The sequence below is a fragment of the Pan paniscus genome, chromosome 1 (genome assembly GCF_029289425.2).
Source record: "Pan paniscus chromosome 1, NHGRI_mPanPan1-v2.0_pri, whole genome shotgun sequence".
Classification (NCBI taxonomy): Eukaryota; Metazoa; Chordata; class Mammalia; order Primates; family Hominidae; genus Pan; species Pan paniscus.
The window spans coordinates 225,934,358-225,950,473 of record NC_073249.2 but is presented as its reverse complement, the minus strand read 5'-3'; the positions used below and the strand labels follow the sequence as shown (position 1 = coordinate 225,950,473).

General features: G+C 64.9%; 1 protein-coding gene across 10 annotated transcripts in view; it reads right to left on the bottom strand.

Annotated features, from left to right (window-relative positions):
• Nucleotides 1-9,718: 9,718 nt before the first annotated feature.
• The window catches only part of MORN1 (MORN repeat containing 1), a 76,133-nt gene continuing 69,735 nt past the window's right edge, over nucleotides 9,719-16,116 (bottom strand). For all 10 annotated transcript variants that reach the window (XM_055099087.2, XM_055099125.2, XM_055099096.2 and 7 more), the window contains 2 exons: nucleotides 12,580-12,626; nucleotides 9,719-10,045 (listed from right to left, as the gene is read on the bottom strand). In XM_055099087.2, the coding sequence (XP_054955062.1) occupies nucleotides 9,849-10,045; nucleotides 12,580-12,626 (244 nt within the window). In that variant the 3' untranslated portion in view covers nucleotides 9,719-9,848. The remainder of the gene's footprint in view (nucleotides 10,046-12,579; nucleotides 12,627-16,116) is intronic.

Below are 16,116 nucleotides of genomic sequence, written 5' to 3'. Positions count from 1 at the left end.
GCCTCGAGGACCGTCCCTGTGGCCACGTGGGCACTCTGCCTCGGAGCTGAGCACCACAGGGCTTGATGACGGCCCTCCCGGCCCTCCCGGAGACTCAAAGGCACTGCCTCCAGCAGCCACGTGGGGGCAGGGAGGGGCGGTGCTCTGGGCTCAGTTGTTCTTGCCCAAGCTGCCCCAGGCTTCTCTTTGGTGTTTACCTTTGGGTATAAACTTAGAGCTTTAAAGGGCTCTGGCCACCTGCTGAGCCAGGCCAGCCGTCACCCAGGGTCAGAACCCTCTTCCCAAAGCTGTTCCGAAGTGATCCAGGGGTCTCCTGAGTGCTGGGGGAGAGGAGGCCTGGGTGGGAGAAGCTCCCTGCCTCCATGCCAGGGGAGGGCAGAGGTTGGGGGAGAGAGATGGCCCTCCCCACCCTACCTCTGCATCCTCAGGCTCAGGACTCCCAGCATTCACACCTGCCTGGGCCTCTGCAGGGACCACGGGTTAGCCCTCCAGCCTCAGCTCCCTGGAAGGGCAGCTCCCAGTACCCCTGTTCCTGGCAGTGTCTGTTTCCAAGCCCCCAAGAGCTGGGGTCTGGGGAAGATGAGCTCAGGGAAGGGGATGGGGGCTCCCCCACCTCCCTAGTTTCTGCCCCACCCTGTGCCCCACCCGTTTCATTTCTGCCTCAGTCACCAACAGCTGTCCTTAGGCCACCCTTGGGTCTCAGCTGTGCTGGTCTCCCCCTCCTCCTGGAGCCACAGTCCTGCCAGCCTTCACCCACCACCCTGTGGTCAAGGGGGCTGACAGCGGCTGAGCAGCCTGACCTTGTCTGGGGAGGCAGCGGCCAGCACGTCCTAGGTGGTGAGTGGAGACTGCTGACCAGTTACTGCAGCCACTGGTTCAGGCCCGCGTGTCCGGCCCCAGCCCTAAGCCTAAGCAGGGACCCGGCTCCTCCCTCACTTCACCCCCAACCCGCCCTCCTGCCCCAGCGCAGTGCTCCAAGGGCATGGCCAGGGGCCCCCAAGCTGGACACCCCCTCATGGCTGCATGAGGGGCTCTACCCATTGCCCCAGCCCACAGGCCCAGACCCCGACCCCATCCTGGCCCAGGCCTGGCCACCCGCACGTCCCAGCACCTGCTTTGACTCCCCCACTTCCTTCTGGCCAGGAAGAGGCAGCCCCCACCCACTCTGTTCTCGTAGCCTCTGCACAGCTGCTGGTCCTGCTCCAGGCGACCCGGCCTCTGACCCCACGGAGCCTCCCCTGCAAGGAGGTGCGGAGCCCACAGGGACACCCCCAGGCCAGGGCCGCCTGCCCTCCAGAAATGATGGGGTCGTGACCCTGATGTGTTGGCCCCGGGGGGGTCCCGACCCTCCCCACAGAAACTGCCCTGTCTACTCCACCCACAGCGGACCCTGGGGAGGGGGTGAGGACAGAACATTTGGGGACTGGATGCCCGCCCAGCCCTGCCACCCCCCGGTCTCAGTGACGCACATGGCCATCTGTGCCTGGCCTGTGCCAGGTGGGTGGGGGCCTCAATGGCTGGGGCACCCAGCCCTGGAGCAGGTGGCCCCGCTGCGGGTGAGGACCGGCAGGGGCAGCCTGGCCAGCCTGGCTTGTCTTTGCAGTGTCCTGTGCTGGGCCAGGTGTCCAGCCAGGCTGGGAACGGACCTTTCTCTCCCATGGCCGGGCCTGGCAGCTCTTACTGGCAAGAAGTGCAGCCCAGGCTCGGCTTCCATGGCTCCTCCTGCAAAGGAGGCCTGTTCCAGAAACTTCCAGGGATAGGGAACTGTGGGGAAGTGGGGAGGTAGGGGCTGGAGGCAGGGGCTCCCTGGGTCAGCCCAGGCAGCAGTGTCTCCCAGTCTCCTGCCCCTCCCCGCAGCTGTCCCAAGGACACTCTTAGGTATAGGGGTGCCAAGTGCCCAGGCCCCGTGGAGATACAACTGGCTGGCTTGGAAGGATGGGCTCCTGGCTGCCCAGCTCAGCCCAGAAACCAGGATTGGGTGCCATCCAGATCTAGAACCAGAGACCAGGGGTGTGGAGGGTCGAGGGCCGTCTAGAGGCCTTGGTGGGGGCCGGGCAGGCCACCAGCCCCGAACCCTGGAGGGTCCCGTGTACCCTGGCCAGTGCCAGCTGCTGCCCCCCTGGCCTGGCCCTGCCAGATTCTCCCTGACAGCCCTGTCCCCCTCTCTGCTGTCGGAACCTTCTGGCCCTTCCTGCAAGGTGGGCCTGGCCAGGCTGGGGTCTTGGTGGAGGGCAAGCAGGAACCAGGGACAGACGATGGAGCTCTGCGTGTCCTCCCTCATGGAGATGCCCCCAGCTGGGTGAAATGACCCTGGTCGGTGCTATGCCCAGGTTAGGCCAGGCTACCAGTCGCAGATGGACACCGCCCTGCGCCCTGCTGTGCCCACCCTGGGGCAGGAGCTGGGCAAGGTACTGTGTGCCCTGTGGTCCAGCCCCACTCTGCCCTGCCCCTGGTGGGGCCTGCACCCGAGGGACGTGATGCCCACGCCCCAGCTTCCTGTTTCTAAGGAAAAACAGTCCTAGGAAAAAGGCTGTAGCGTCGGAGGAGCTGCCCTCGCCAGGGCCTGGGGGGATTGTGGGTGGGGAGGCTGTCCCATTCTGTGATCCCAGGGATGCGAGGAGGGCCGTGGCTGGTGTGGCCGGCACTGGGTCAGGTTTAGGCCGGGGTCTCTCGGGTCTCGGTGTTGGCCCCTCCGTGTTTAAAATCCCCCCAGGCCAAACCAAGGCGGCCTCCAGGGTCACTCCTGCACAGGACAGTGGCCGGAACTCCGAAATGACCACCGACCTGCGCTGGCCGCTGAGGGTCCGACAGACCAAGGCTCTGGGCCCCCTACCCCATCCTGCGCCCCGTGCGCGAAGTCTGCGGGGTCACTGCTGCGCAGGACAGAAAACCCGCAGTGGGGCCCCGGCCTGTCCCCGGCCCTGGCGCTGTCCTGGCATCTGGGGAAATCCTGTTTCTGGCTCCAGGCCAGGGCCTGCCCCTCACCCTGGAGAGGCCCCGTCGGAGGCCGGCCTCGCGGGGGAAGGGCGGTGGCGGAGGAACTACCCAGGAATTTCAGCGCCGGCTCCGAAACCTTCCCAATCCCGCTCCTTCGCCCGGGCCGGAAGCCGCGCTGGGGGGGTGGGGAGGGGTGCACGTCCCGGGCCCCGCGCCGCGTCCTCAGGGCCGGGGCGGCCTCCCCGACGCCCGTTCCGTTCCCAGTCCGGGGGCACTGGGGGCCCCGAGTCAGGCGGAGCGCGCCGGGCCCCACTTCCCCACGCGGAGGGGCAGCCCCGCAGCCTCAGTTTCCCCCCCGCCCCCGCCGCCTCTTCCGCTACCCCACCCTCCCTGCCGTCCGGGGCGGCGCCCCCCAGATTCGCGGCCAGCGCCTCGGATTCCGGCGGGGTGGGGCGGGGGCTTCCGGCCTGGGGGCGGCTGGTCCGAGCAGCAGGCCCGGGCTGGGGGGCGGGACGGGAGGCCCTGGGAGCTTCCTGCAGCGTGGGGGCGGCTCCCGAGGTGGGAATTCCGCCCCCGGAACCGGCGGGCTAAGTGCGGGGGTCTCAGAGGCTGCGGCTCCTCCCGTCGGTGGGCGCGGCCGCCCCCAGAGGCCGCTGCGGGAGGCAGGGCGGCGGCAGGAAGCGCCCCCCCGTTCCCCCTTCCCCCCCGTACCCCTCTTCCCCCGCTCGTCCCCCCTTCCCCACCCCAGGCCCCGCGGAGACGGCGCGCGTTTCACGGGTTTCACCGCCCGCGGCACGGTGGGGGCGGGGGCGGGGGCGGGGGCGGCGGTGCGACCCCCAGCGGTGGAAGCGGGAACTGCAGCTCGGCCGAGCTCGGGGTTGGGGGGGTCCCTGCCAACCCTGCCCTCCCGGAAGGTCCCAGCCTGGCGGGTTCGGGTGCTTTTCTCTCTGGGGCGCGGCCTCCCTGTTCTGCTCAGTTGGGGGTCCGTTCCCGGGAAGAACCACCACACCCCCCATCCCGGCCCGCAGGCCCCAGCCGCCAAGTCGTTGCTGGGGAAGTGGGCGCAGGCCGCCCTCTCTCCGTGAGCCCACTCGCCACAACCCGCAGGGCCCTGGGGGACTTGGTGGATCCAACCACAGGAGACCATGAGACACAGGCGGCCTCGCCGAGACCTGCCGCTTAGAGCTGTTTCTCCTCCTCACGGCCCCCCTGGCTCCCTGCAGGCCTGGCCTCCTATCTCCCTCAGGCCATCAGCCCAGGGACCCCCAGCCCAGGGACCCCCAGCCCAGGCACCCCACCCATGCTCTGAGCTGTGGGCCTGAAACCCGCCCTCCTAGCAGGGAGCCTGGCTGCGCCCCAGGCCGCTTCTGCTTGGAGCTCCGTGGAAGGAAATGCCCTCAGGTTCCCAGGCACTGAGCCTCCCCTCCCGCTAACCCCATCAAGGGTATAGCAGCCCCGTGGTGCTCAGCCTGCCTCTCTCTGCCTGGGCAGGACCGTGGAGCCCACACGTGTCCTCTCTCCTGTCCCCAGATGGAAGCCGGCAGGTGGGGCCCTAGCAGGGGACATGCTCGACGTGTGGGTGGATGAGGACCCGGTGGGGTCAGGTCTGGGGCAGCGGGACAGGGTCTCCAGGACGGGGCCTGGCTGCAGATAGGCGGGAGAACGGCTGCTGGTTCCCTGAGGCCACTGGGGAGCCAAGATGCAGTCCCCGAGGGGTTTCCAGGGAGCAGCCACTGGGCTGGGCAGCTGGGAGCAGGGGCAGAGAGAGCTGGGGCTGAATCCTGGCCTGCCCCCTGGGGACTCCTGGGCTGTAAGGCAGGGGTGGGCAGGGCCTGGACCCTTGTTGGGGGCCCCTCCCTGGCTGTGGTCCACCTCAGGAGCCAAGGAGGCTGGGGGGCTGGTGTGGGCAGCTACCTCTGTTCCCCACGGGTCCTCAGGAAGGCGGCCCCACAGACTGAGGAGGCCCTGCTGGCCCTGGAGCTGTGTTCGGAGCCCCCACAGCCTGGCTCCTGGCTCTGGTTGCCGTGGGCGGGAGGTGGAAGTACAAGGAGAAGGAGTGTCCAGCATTTTCACGAGTGCCACCGCCAGAGGCCAAGCTGAGGACAAGAGGGCAGCCAGGCACCACCCTGGCCCCAGGCAGACTCCCCAGGGCTCGCTGAAGGGCCGGCAGCCCTGGGCCTGGCAGCTCCCCTTGCAAGCCCCAGCTGGGGGCTCTGTCATCCGGGAGGCCCTGGGCCTGACCTTCGCTGGCTGCCCCTGGGCCTGGAGGCAGGACACGAAGGGGCTGATGGGTCTGTGGTCAGCCCAGAGCGCAGTTTGCTGAGCTGTGGTCTTGCTGAGCCAGCCCACAGGCCCAGCGACTCCTGGCTTACTCAGCCCAGGCCTGAGGCTCCCAGGGAAGGCCAGGCCAGGCTGTGCAGGAACCTGCCTATGGGGCTGGGCACCTGGCCCTCCAGGAAGGCCTGCCTGCGAGGAGCTGCTCTGCACAGCTGGTCTCGACACCCCCCTAGGCACCAGGAGCGAAGAGGGAGAGGCTTTGGGAAGGAGACACAGGTCAGGTGGGTCCTGTCTGGTTCCTGGCTGTGGCCTGGCTACGCTGTCCTCTGCTAATGCCAAAGGGGCCTGGGCATGGTCTGGAGGGTGTCCTGGCTGAGGCCCTGCTGAAGGGGTGAGGCAGGCATCCCCCACTATCCCCACCCCGTCTCTCTACCTCTCTGTGTGTGTCTCTCTGACTCTCTCTGTGTCTGCCTCTCTCTGTGTATCTCTCTTTCTCTGGCTCACAGACTCCATCTTCCATGGCAGCAACTGGCTTGATGCTCTCTTTCGGTGTCATCTTCGCTTGGTAACCATGGGTGGGAGGAAAGGAGGAATGGCCACTGCTCCCTTGTTTGGAGGTCAAAGGAACAGGAGGGGCACAGGGAGGTGGGCAGGGCTGGGACCTGGAGCTCTCCCCGGGACTCTTCCTGGGGCAGGAGAAGGGGCTGGCTGGGGTTGGGGGCTCCACCTCCAACACACTGTGTGTGTGAGCTTGCCAGAGAGCCGCCACCTGGCCCCTGGCCTCAGGTTCCCAGGGGTGGCACCAGTAGGCCGTGGTCTGCAGGCCAGAGGCAGACACAGCCCCTACCATGCCCACCAGGTCCGGAGGAGCCCAGCAGAGCCCCTGCCCAGCCTGGGAGGAGGCCTCAGCCCAGCTCATGTCCCGCTGTGTTGGCAGTCAGACGGTCACATGGCATGGCCACCCTGGCCCCAAAGCCAGTGTGTTTCCACCTCCAGCACCAAGAGCTGCCTGCCCTCCCCCTGACACGCAGAGGCGGCCCGGGAAGGCTGGGAGACCATGGCTGCCGTGGGCGGGGCTGGTGGCCGTCACCACTTGCTCCAGGCCTTTGGGACCACATCTGTCCCCGGCCCGCGCCCTCAGCTCAGGGACACTGCTCGGCGGCAGCAAGTCTGTCCACTCACTGAGGCCCCAATGCCGGGTGTGAGGCTGCTGCCCGGGAATCAGCGCCCAGTCCCAGACGCAGGCCCAGTGAGCAGGGGCAGGCGAGCCGAGGTCAGCCCACGGGCCCCCATCCTTCCACTTGACCCCGTCCCGGGCTCGGCACTCAGGGACTGGTTCCGGCCTGCATGGGGCAGGCGATGGGAAAGGATCTTTCACAGGGGGACGGGCACACCCCGGAGTGGGGGCGTGTGCTGGTGGGAGACGCGTGTGGGGGGCTCTGCGTCCTCCTTCCAGAATCTTCCTCCCCACCCCGAGAGAGCAAGGGGTCCTGGGACTGCCCAGGAGGTCAGCGGGACCAGACAGACGGGCCAGTCTCTGTGGCCTCCCCAGGGCCACGGGGACTGGCAGACCCAGAAGCCAGGGTGAAGGGACGCGGGAGGCCTTGTGTTCTGTGGCGGGTCCCGAGGACTCTGTCCCCACGGTGGGCTGCCTGAACAGAGTCTGAGGGGAGGGTCACTGTCCCTGGGTGCGGCCTGGCCTGCGGCCGCCTCGCCACTCCTGGTCTCTGGATGCTGCGCCCCGCAGTCCCTCCCTCTCCCGCCCGGCTCCTCACCCCACGTCCAGCCCTCCAGAGTCGTGTCTGTGGCCACAAGGCTGTCTCCACAGAGCCTCTCTCCCGCAGTGGTTTTTTTTTTTTTTTTTTTAAAGAATTCAAATTTCCTGCGTATTTTAACTTTGGGATGTGGTGTGAGGAGTAGGCTGAGTGGGGCCGGGGCGGGAGTCCAGGCGAGGCCCAGGCGCTGCGTCTCTCCAAGGCTGGCTGCCCGTTAGCTCCCAGGCATGCTGGCCAGAGAGGCGCCAGCAGCCCTAGGAAGCCACGGCTCTCTGCTCCCTCCCAGGGTCCCCAGGGCCTGTCCTGGTGGGTGGGGCATGGGGAGAGGAGCACGGCCAGGTAGCCACCTGGCCACCTTCTTGGGCCCTCAGTGGCCCTGGCAGCAAGCACAGGGGACACCAATGCCTGCCCGGGGTTTTGCTGTGATAACCAAGGAAGCTGACGGCCCTGGGCTTCTGTGTTTGCAGAGAGCTTACAGAAAAGTCAGCCTCGATGGACGGCAAGATGCACCTGTCAGCCACAAAGGAGCCCCCCAAGGTGCAGACCCCCACATCCGCTGCACCCGTGTGGAGAAAACAGCGCTGGATTTCCTGTCGTGGGTTTTGTGACTTTGAAAGCCAGGCTGCTGATTGGGAATTAAATCCCAGAGGACGCCGCTCAACACACTGGAAATCCAGCAGCTGCTGCTGTTCCCAGCAATTTTTCTCTCTCTAAATTGAAACATCATTTTCTATTTTTCTTCTGACACAAATGTGGTTTCATCCTGAAGTGAAAAACAGCTACAGAGCAATTTGCCAAATGTAAGGGGCAGGCCCAGGTGGGCGCCGCTCACACGCAGTGATCAGGGTCAGCGTGACGCGGTGGTATCTGCCCTTCACGGGGGCTCCTCTGTGGGCCCGGCCTGGCCGATGTCTGCCTGGCCTCCTGGGAGGCTGGTGACCCAGGTCGGAGCAGGCCTGGCAGGCCAGGAGCCTCCCCTCCGACGGGCGTAGCCAACCCCAAGGGTAAAGGGCAGTGTCAGAACCGCCAGGCGCTCACCGGGCTCCCAGGGACCAGAGGCTGGAGCCATGGCTGTGACGAAGCCGCCCTGGGCTCTGGGAGCCTCGAGGATGGCCGCAGCTAGGAGACGCAGCCTTGCCACTGGCTCTGGGCTTCTAGAAGGTGCGGGAGGGTGGCTGCCTACCTTGCTGTCTGGAATGGATGCCTGGGTGTCTGGGGAAGCTTCGGGGATGCCAGAGCCCCCCACATGCACTCGGCCTCCAAATGGCAGAGCTCAGACCCAGGGGGCCTTGGGGACACTCTGCCCTGGCAGAGGAAGGGTCCCCTCGCTGCAGCTCCAGTGGCCTCCAGCTTGTCACCTCCAAGGATGGGGGACTCGGCACCCCACGATCTGGCCTGGTTCCTCCCTGCAATGCCGCCCAGCCCGCCCCTCTGCCCCTGGGCAGCAGGCCGCCTTCAGTGCATCCACCACGCTGCGCCTGACCTGGCCCCAAGCAGGCTTTCCCTGAGAGCTCCCCAGGGCCCCCCACCGTGGAGCATCCCAGCTTCTGGGTGGATCTTCACCCCATGTGCCCAGGGGCTGCCCCGGGTTCCTGCACTGCTGTGAACGCAGCTCCTCTGTCCACAGCCTCCCTCCGCCGAGCAGAAGCAGCTCCCTGTGCAGGTCTGGAGAGACGCCCTGGCCGCAGCTGGCCTGGGAGATGGGTGTGCTCCCAGGGAAGCGCGCCTGGACAGTGGGAGGGTGGGTCTGGCCGCAACGCAAGGAGGTCGGTGCTAGTTGTGGGAGGGCCGGGGACAGCAGCATGAGGGAAACATCAGGGGGCATGGGTCTGGTGTGGGGCTGAGGCTGGGCCCTGGACGCCCCCTCCCCAGGGCTGCAAACGGTGGTCTTCTGAGAGGGTGGGCTGCAAGGACGGGGGCGGGTCTGAGGGGCCGCCAGGAGAGCAAGGGAATGAGGAGGCTGGTTCCCTGCCCAGCGCTGGGAGGGCAGAGGGTGAGACCAGCCAAGCTGCACAGGCCCCAGGTGGGCAGGGTGAAGCCAGGGGCCAGGGCAGGCGCAGTGGGGCCAGGAGGCAGGGTCTCTGCAGTGGCCGCCTTCTGTGCTGACCGACTGGCTGGCTGCCCATGGGCCATCTCAGTGCCCCCTCCCCAACGACCTTCTGGCCCCTCTCTGGCTGAGGGGCCCTCCGGAGGCAGCTGTAAAATGTCCCTGACCATCCTCCCTGGTCAATGCGGGGTGGGGGCGTCAGGCAGGCAGGACACCTGGTCAGCAGAGCTGATTGCATGCTTCCTGCCTCTTGTCATGGGAGCCCGTCCTGCGGGCAGGATTGCCTGGAGTGGGTAGTGCCAGGCGGAGGCCAGGGGGTTGGCTGGCTGGGCTTCACTGCAGAGCTCTGTGGCAGGGAGACAGGGACCCTCCTTCCCAGCCCCAGCCCGGCAGGGAATTCCAGCACCGACCGCGGCTGGGCCTGGGAACAGTGTGGGTGGGACAGACGTGCTGGCCTCGCAGGGTGCCTGGGTGACTGCCACAGGCCTGGTCTTGAGGCACTGAGATGAGCCACCCCATGTGTCCCGCCTGACCCCCCAGGCTTCCCAGGGCTCTGCGCAGATCGGGGGCCACAGCAGTGAGCAGGGACGTGGGCTCCAGTCCCGCTGCCTCGCCCGTGAGTGTGAGGGTGCATGGGGGGGGCCTTGCTGCTGGCGTGGGGCCCAAGGAGCAGTGCCCTCCATAGCCGCCACTGAGCATTTTATTCAAGCCAGCAACCACGGGGCTCTGGAGAATCGGGGAGCAGAGTCCCGCAAGCAGAGGCAGCGTTTCCTTCCATTCACACCGAGGTGGCCTCCTGTGGACACGGGGCCTCACCGAGGCGCTGGCGGCTCTGGGGTGCAGCTGTGGGCGGCCTGCCAGCTGCTTGAGGCTTCAGGGCCTTCTTCCGGGACATGGGGTGGCTGGCCAGCCCTCTTCGCTACGACCCGCAGGTGTTTGAAGGCGGGGGGCAGCCTGCGCCCCAGGAACGGCGGGGTGGTCAGGTCGTGGATCATGAGCACGTACTCCCCTGCAAGGGGCGGGTGGGCTGGTCCTCAGCAGGCTCCTGTCCCTTCCCCTCCCTGGCCTCAGCCCACTGCCCACTGTCTCATGTGCCCGCTGGCCCCTGTGCCCCCGACCCTGGTCGTCTCTGCCTGGGTTCTGGGATTCTTGGCACTGTAACCACAGGACTGGCCACCGGACCGGTCCTGGGGGGCTGGACACACGGTCAGCATAGGTGAATAAACTAATTTGGGGTAAAGGAAACCACCTCTGACCTCAGGCCACAGCCCAGCTATGGCCTCCAGCTCGGAGGCTGGCAAGGATGGACACGACCCTCGCATGGTGGCCGCTCTCAAGCCCCCACTGCTGACCTGGCTACAGGTCCCTGAAGGATTCTTTTGCAAATACTTTCCTACTTTTTTAGGAGAAAAATAATTCATTTCCTCCATAAACTGTTTTTAAAAATAATGAACCCTCTGAAGGCATGGTGTGTCTGGTTTGCTTTTGAAGCCCCCGCCCTGGCCCCTTCCCCACACCCGCGCTGGGGCTCTCCGGGTGGGGCTGGAGGGCGGCCCTGCTGGGGGCACTCGGCAGAGAAGGAAAAGTACTTTTCCTTTCACAGTCTGTAAACTGTCTGGAGAGCTTCAAAGTTGGAGAAACCATAAAAAAGAAAATAAGAAATAACAAAAAGTGAGGTTGCCATAGAAACCATCCTCTCCCCTCCCCTGAGCCTGCCGGGGCTGGCACCGGAGCGTGGAAAAAGCGCCTCGGCTGGCCCGGGCTCACACCAGGAATGCGGCCGCAGCTGAAATGGGGGCAGGAGTCGGCTCACACCGCGAGGCAGAGCAACATTCCAGACGCCGGCCTGGAAAACAGCGCTCCCCTCGCAGAGCGGTGGCCTCCTCCGGCCAGGCCAAGGGCTCGGCCGCCTGTGCGTTCCCAGGGCTGGACAAGAGCGAGCCTCGGGGGCCGGGAGGAATGTGCTTGGCCCCGAGTCAGTTCCTTTAGAAAAAAAACCACGGTTCTGGGGGGCCTCGCCAGGGGGACACACGTTCTGCAACCTGGCGGGTGTGGGCCACAGCTCCGGGCACCGGGGACAGCCTCCCTGGCGGGCGGAGGAAGAGCCCCACATGGCAACGCCACAGTGTTTCCAAGCAGCCTGGTTTCTAGGTGTTCCCAGGAATCCAGCTATACCAGTGGCGGCCAAGGCGCTGGCCGGGGGGCCGAGAGCTCAGTGGGCAGTGGCTGAGGAGCCCGGCCACAGGCCCCATCTGACCCCACTCCTGAGGCTGGCGTCCCGGCAGATGGGAAGGGTGGGCGGCAAGGGCTCTGGCTGGTGGCCACCGTGCGGCAGGCCGGGCCTCGACGGCCACGTGATCTAGCCCTGGGCCAGCTCTCACGTAGGGCCTCGGCCACACATACATGGCTTAGCCCCAAGTGGCCCCTGAATCGGATCTGCCTTCGCTCCTCACCCCCAGAGCTGTCTCCACTGAGCACATAAACCCTGGCCGAGCGGCTGGGCACAGATGCCAGCGTCTAGCCGATTCCTGTCACTGCAGAGATGTCCCCGCCCCCTCCTGGGATGGCCGGGGCGCGGTGGCCCGGTTGATGGTGTGAGGGCTGCTGTGGGACCACGGGGGACACCGCCTGGCACTCCAGCCCCTCCCGTCACCAAGGCCTCACTGGCTACAGCCACACGGGTGCCGTCCCCACGACCAGGGTGGCTCTGCTTGTTCTCCCGCTGCGCCAGAGGCAGCTCCACGGTGGCATCCAGACCCCAGTGAGCAGCGGGCCCAGACCTTCCAGCCTTTGGCTCTCCAGCCAGAACCCCAGAGACACCAGACGAAGGGTCGTTCGTGTTGGCCCAGGTGACAGAGAGGCTCCGTTCTCCGTCAGGCAGCCAGTCAGCCGCGGCGCCCAGGTCCTGCTAGGGGTCCGAGCCTTTGTGTAGCTGAGGTGCCCTGGCATTCAGCCCCTCTGGCTTGGGGGGGGGTGTGCCAGGCCCAGGCTGTGGGGCTGAGCCCCAGGACTGGGGCGACTGGAGGAGGCCCCACGGCTGAGGGTCTGCACCTGAGCCTTCTTCAGGCCCTCGCTGCACCCCTCCTTGCTGTCCCCACAGCAGCCCCCACGCTGGGAGGAGCCTTCCGCCCAGCCCAGGCCCACCAGGCCCTGCAGCCGGCCTTGCTGGGGAGCAGCTCCTCATGGTTCAGCCACTGTGGGCCTTGACAGCTCCCCTCGGCTCCCCTTGGACCCCAAGGCCTCCGAGCCCCCGTGCTCCCTGCCCCCGTGGCTTCCTCCTTTCTAGGACATTCCCCACATCAAGGGCTGTGTCGGCCCAGCTTCAAATCTTTCTGGACCGTCCCCAGCCCCCAAGCCACCAGCCCCCTTCCCATTCAGGTCCCTGGGAGGGCCTGGCTGCTCCCCAGTCCCCCACCCACTGCCACCTACCTCTGGGGGCCCCGGGCCGAGTTCCCCCAACCCCACCTCCAGCCCTGGGCTGTGGCCTCTCGCCTCTCCAGACAGTGGCACAGCCGGCGATGGACTTGGGCCCTGTCCACCTACCTAGGTGTGCTGCCGCAGCCTGCTCCTCCGTGGCTCTCCCCTCAGGCCTGTGGAGACGACACAGTGAGGCCCCTGAATGTCCTGCCTGGGCCCCCACGACGTGGCATCCCTGACCTGAACCAGGGCTAGTGGCTCCAGGGCAGATTCAGGGCCCCAGCACAGCAGAGGCCTGCGAACCCCACCTCGGGGCCATGGGCAGGACGGGGAGAGTCCTCTGGCAGCCTGCACCCAGCTCTCTGCCCCTCGGAACCGTGGGCTGCCCTGTGCAAATCCTCTTTGTCTAAATTCTTGATGTGCTTATGGCCTTGGAGCAGGAGTGGGACCGACCACCCAATTTCCACAGTCTTCTGACAAGGCGGAGGCCTCCCAGGGTGCAACTGAGAAGATCCCGGAGGGCGGGAAAGACCCTGAGCCCCTGAAAGACGGCGAGGCTGGAGCCTGCAGGGAGCGACTTAGGAGCGGCGGAAGTCTCAGCAAGAGGGACCAGGAGGCCCGGCGGTGGTATGGTGCCCCCTTGGAGGGACAGAGGCCCAGTGTCACCTGGGAGTGCCATGGCTGGGAAAGGAGAGGTAGCAGTGAGGATGGGAGGGGCCCAAGGGTCCTGCCGGGGCCTCCCCGTGGAGACACTCACTGCCCTGGCTCCCTGAGGGGTGCAGCTCCTGCCCTGAGGCAGTCTCTTGGGGGGGCCCACCACCCACCAGGGTTTCTGATCTGCAACAAGTGATGGGCCTGTTCCTCCTGCCTGGACAGCGCCTCGGGGCACCCACGGGCTGGGGCAGGGCCATGGCCAGGCAGGATCTGGGTCAGGGAAGCAGGTGGGCCCTGAGGACGTGGCCATGGCCCTGGCGGGGAGGAGGCAGTCCCTGCACGTGAGGAAGCTGGGCTGCCCGGCAGGTGCCTCCGATGCTCCTGCTGCAAGGACGAGGGGCTGACTCTGTGTGGACACCCACCCTCCTCCCCAGGCAGTGAGATGCACTTCGGAAATATATCTTACTTTCTTCTTTCTCTCCCCTTTCCTTCCCTTCCTTCCTTCCCTCCCTCCCTTCTTTCCTTTCCTTCCTTCCATTCCTTCCTTCCCTTCCTTCCTTCCCTCCCTCCCTTCCCTTCCTCCCTTCCTTTCCTTCCTTCCCTTCCTTCCTTCTCTCCCTCCCTTCCCTCCCTCCCTCCCTTCCTTCCTTCCCTCCCTTCCCTCCCTTCCCTTCCTTCCCTTCCTTCCCTTCCTTCCTTCCCTCCCTCCCTCCCCTTCCTCCCTTCCTTCCTTCCCTTCCTTCCCTTCCTTCCCTTCCTTCCTTCCCTTCCTTCCTTCCCTTCCTTCCTTCCCTCCCTCCCTTCCTTTCCTTCCTTCCATTCCTTCCTTCCCCCCATCCTTTCCTTCCTTCCCTCCCTCCCTTTCCTTCCTCCCTTCCCTTCCTTCCTTCCCTTCCTTCCTTCCCTTCCTTCCTTCCCTTCCTTCCTTCCCTTCCTTCCTTCCCTTCCTTCCTTCCCTTCCTTCCTTCCTTTCCTTCCTTCCCTTCCTTCCCTTCCTTCCTTCCTTTCCTTCCTTTCCTTCCTTCCCTTCCTTCCTTCCCTTCCTTCCCTTCCTTCCTTCCCTTCCTTCCTTCCCTTCCTTCCTTCCTTTCCTTCCTTCCCTTCCTTCCCTTCCTTCCCTTCCTTCCTTCCCTTCCTTCCTTCCTTCCTTCCCTTCCTTCCTTTCCTTCCTTCCCTTCCTTCCTTCCTTCCTTCACTTCCTTCTTTTTTTTCTTTCTTCTTTTCTTTCTCTCTTGTTCCTTCTTCTTCTCTCTCTCTCTCTCCTCTCTCTGTCTCTCTTTCTCTCTCCTTTCTTTCTCTAGATAGAGTCTGGCTCTGTGACCCAGGCTAGAGTGCAGCGGCATAATCCCAGCTCACTGTGGCCTCCAACTCCTGGGCTTGAGCAAGCAATCCCCTCGCCTTAGCCTTCCAAGGAGCTGGGACCACAGGAGTGTGGAGTGTGCCACCATGCCCATGGGACCACAGGAGTGTGCCACCATGCCCAGATAATTAAAAAAAATTTTAGAGAGGAGGTCTCACTATGTTGCCCAGGTTGGTCTCAAACTCCTGGGCTCAGGAGAATCTTTCCACCTCCGCCTCCCAAAGTGCTGGGATCACTGCACCTGGCCTTTGTTGATTTTTTTTTTTTTTTTTTTTTTTTTTTTTTTTTTTTTTAGCAATAGAGACAGGGTCTCACTCTGTTGCCCAGGCTGGAGTGCTGTGGCCTGATCATGGCTCACTGCAGACTCAACCTCCCAAGTAGCTAAGATTACAGGCACATGCCATCATGCTCAGCTACTTTTTAAATTTTTTTGTGTGGGGATGGGGTCTCACTATGTTGCCCAGGCTGGTCTCAAACTCCTGGGCTCAAATGATCCTCCCACCTCGGCTTCCTAAAGTGTTGGGATTACTGGCATGAGCCACCGCGCCCAGCTGAGATGTTCTTTCTGTGTGAAGCCCCAGGTGCGCCGGGCTGGGCTGTGTCCAGAATTACCCATCGAATGGGCCTGGGGAGGCCTGCTGGGCTGGCACCCTCCCGCGGCCTCCTCCCGCCGCCCTGCCCGCTGTGGCTGGCCAGTTCCTGTCACTTGTGGCTCAAGGGGGTCAACAGCCCACCCAGAGCTCGGAGAGAGCCAAGGGCTCCTTGACTCTCCAGGTTCCTACCCGTCGACAAACTTAAATCCTACAGGCAGCAACTGGGTGAAAAAGAATGAAAGACAAGACTTCGAAATGACTTCATTTCGAGTGGGGAGAACAGGCTTTGCCGGACCCCAGGACCCACGTAAGACACAGGAGTGCGGGTGAGGAGGGGAAGCGGGGTACATAATTCAGCACCGAGAAGAACTAGTCTGCCAGGCTGCCAGCCTTAGAGAAAGGAGGCAGGATTACAGGAATCCTGAGAGCTTTTACAGAACCCCCAGGGCTTTGAGAAAACAGGCAGAGCCAGCAAGGAGCTCCGGAGTCTCGGCCTAGGGAGGAGGTGGTGCAGATTTGCAGGCATCGGTGCCCCACAGACGGTGAGCAGGCCCGAGGCCAGTGTCCACAGGGACCGCACATGGGGAGGTGGTGCAGGAGCCCTGGGCAGTGGACTGGGGGTGCGTCTGGGCACCCACCGCGTGCCTGGGACTGCACCTTCATGCGGGTGCTGGCCCCTCACTCCTGTCCCTCACGCGCTGGCCATGACGGCCCTGGCACTGGCTGCCCTCTGGAGGCCCCAGTAAGTCCGCACCACCCCGGCGCCATCTCCTGCCAGTTCTGCCTGAGGCAGCAGCTGCCACCACCGTGCAGACACATCCTGCTCCCTCCTGACTTTCAGAGGCCTGGCCCGGCATCGGCCTGGCAGTCTCGGCCTCCCCGTCGGGGTTGGTGTCTGGGGATCAGGGTGAAGACACAGTGGCCCGGGCCTCACCTAGGGTCTGTGTGTGGCTGTTCTGCAGCACTGGACGTCTGAGGCCTGTGTCGTCCCCACTGACGCGCGCTGCGGACACACTGGCGCCCACACAGAGACACAGAGACACAGAAACACACAGA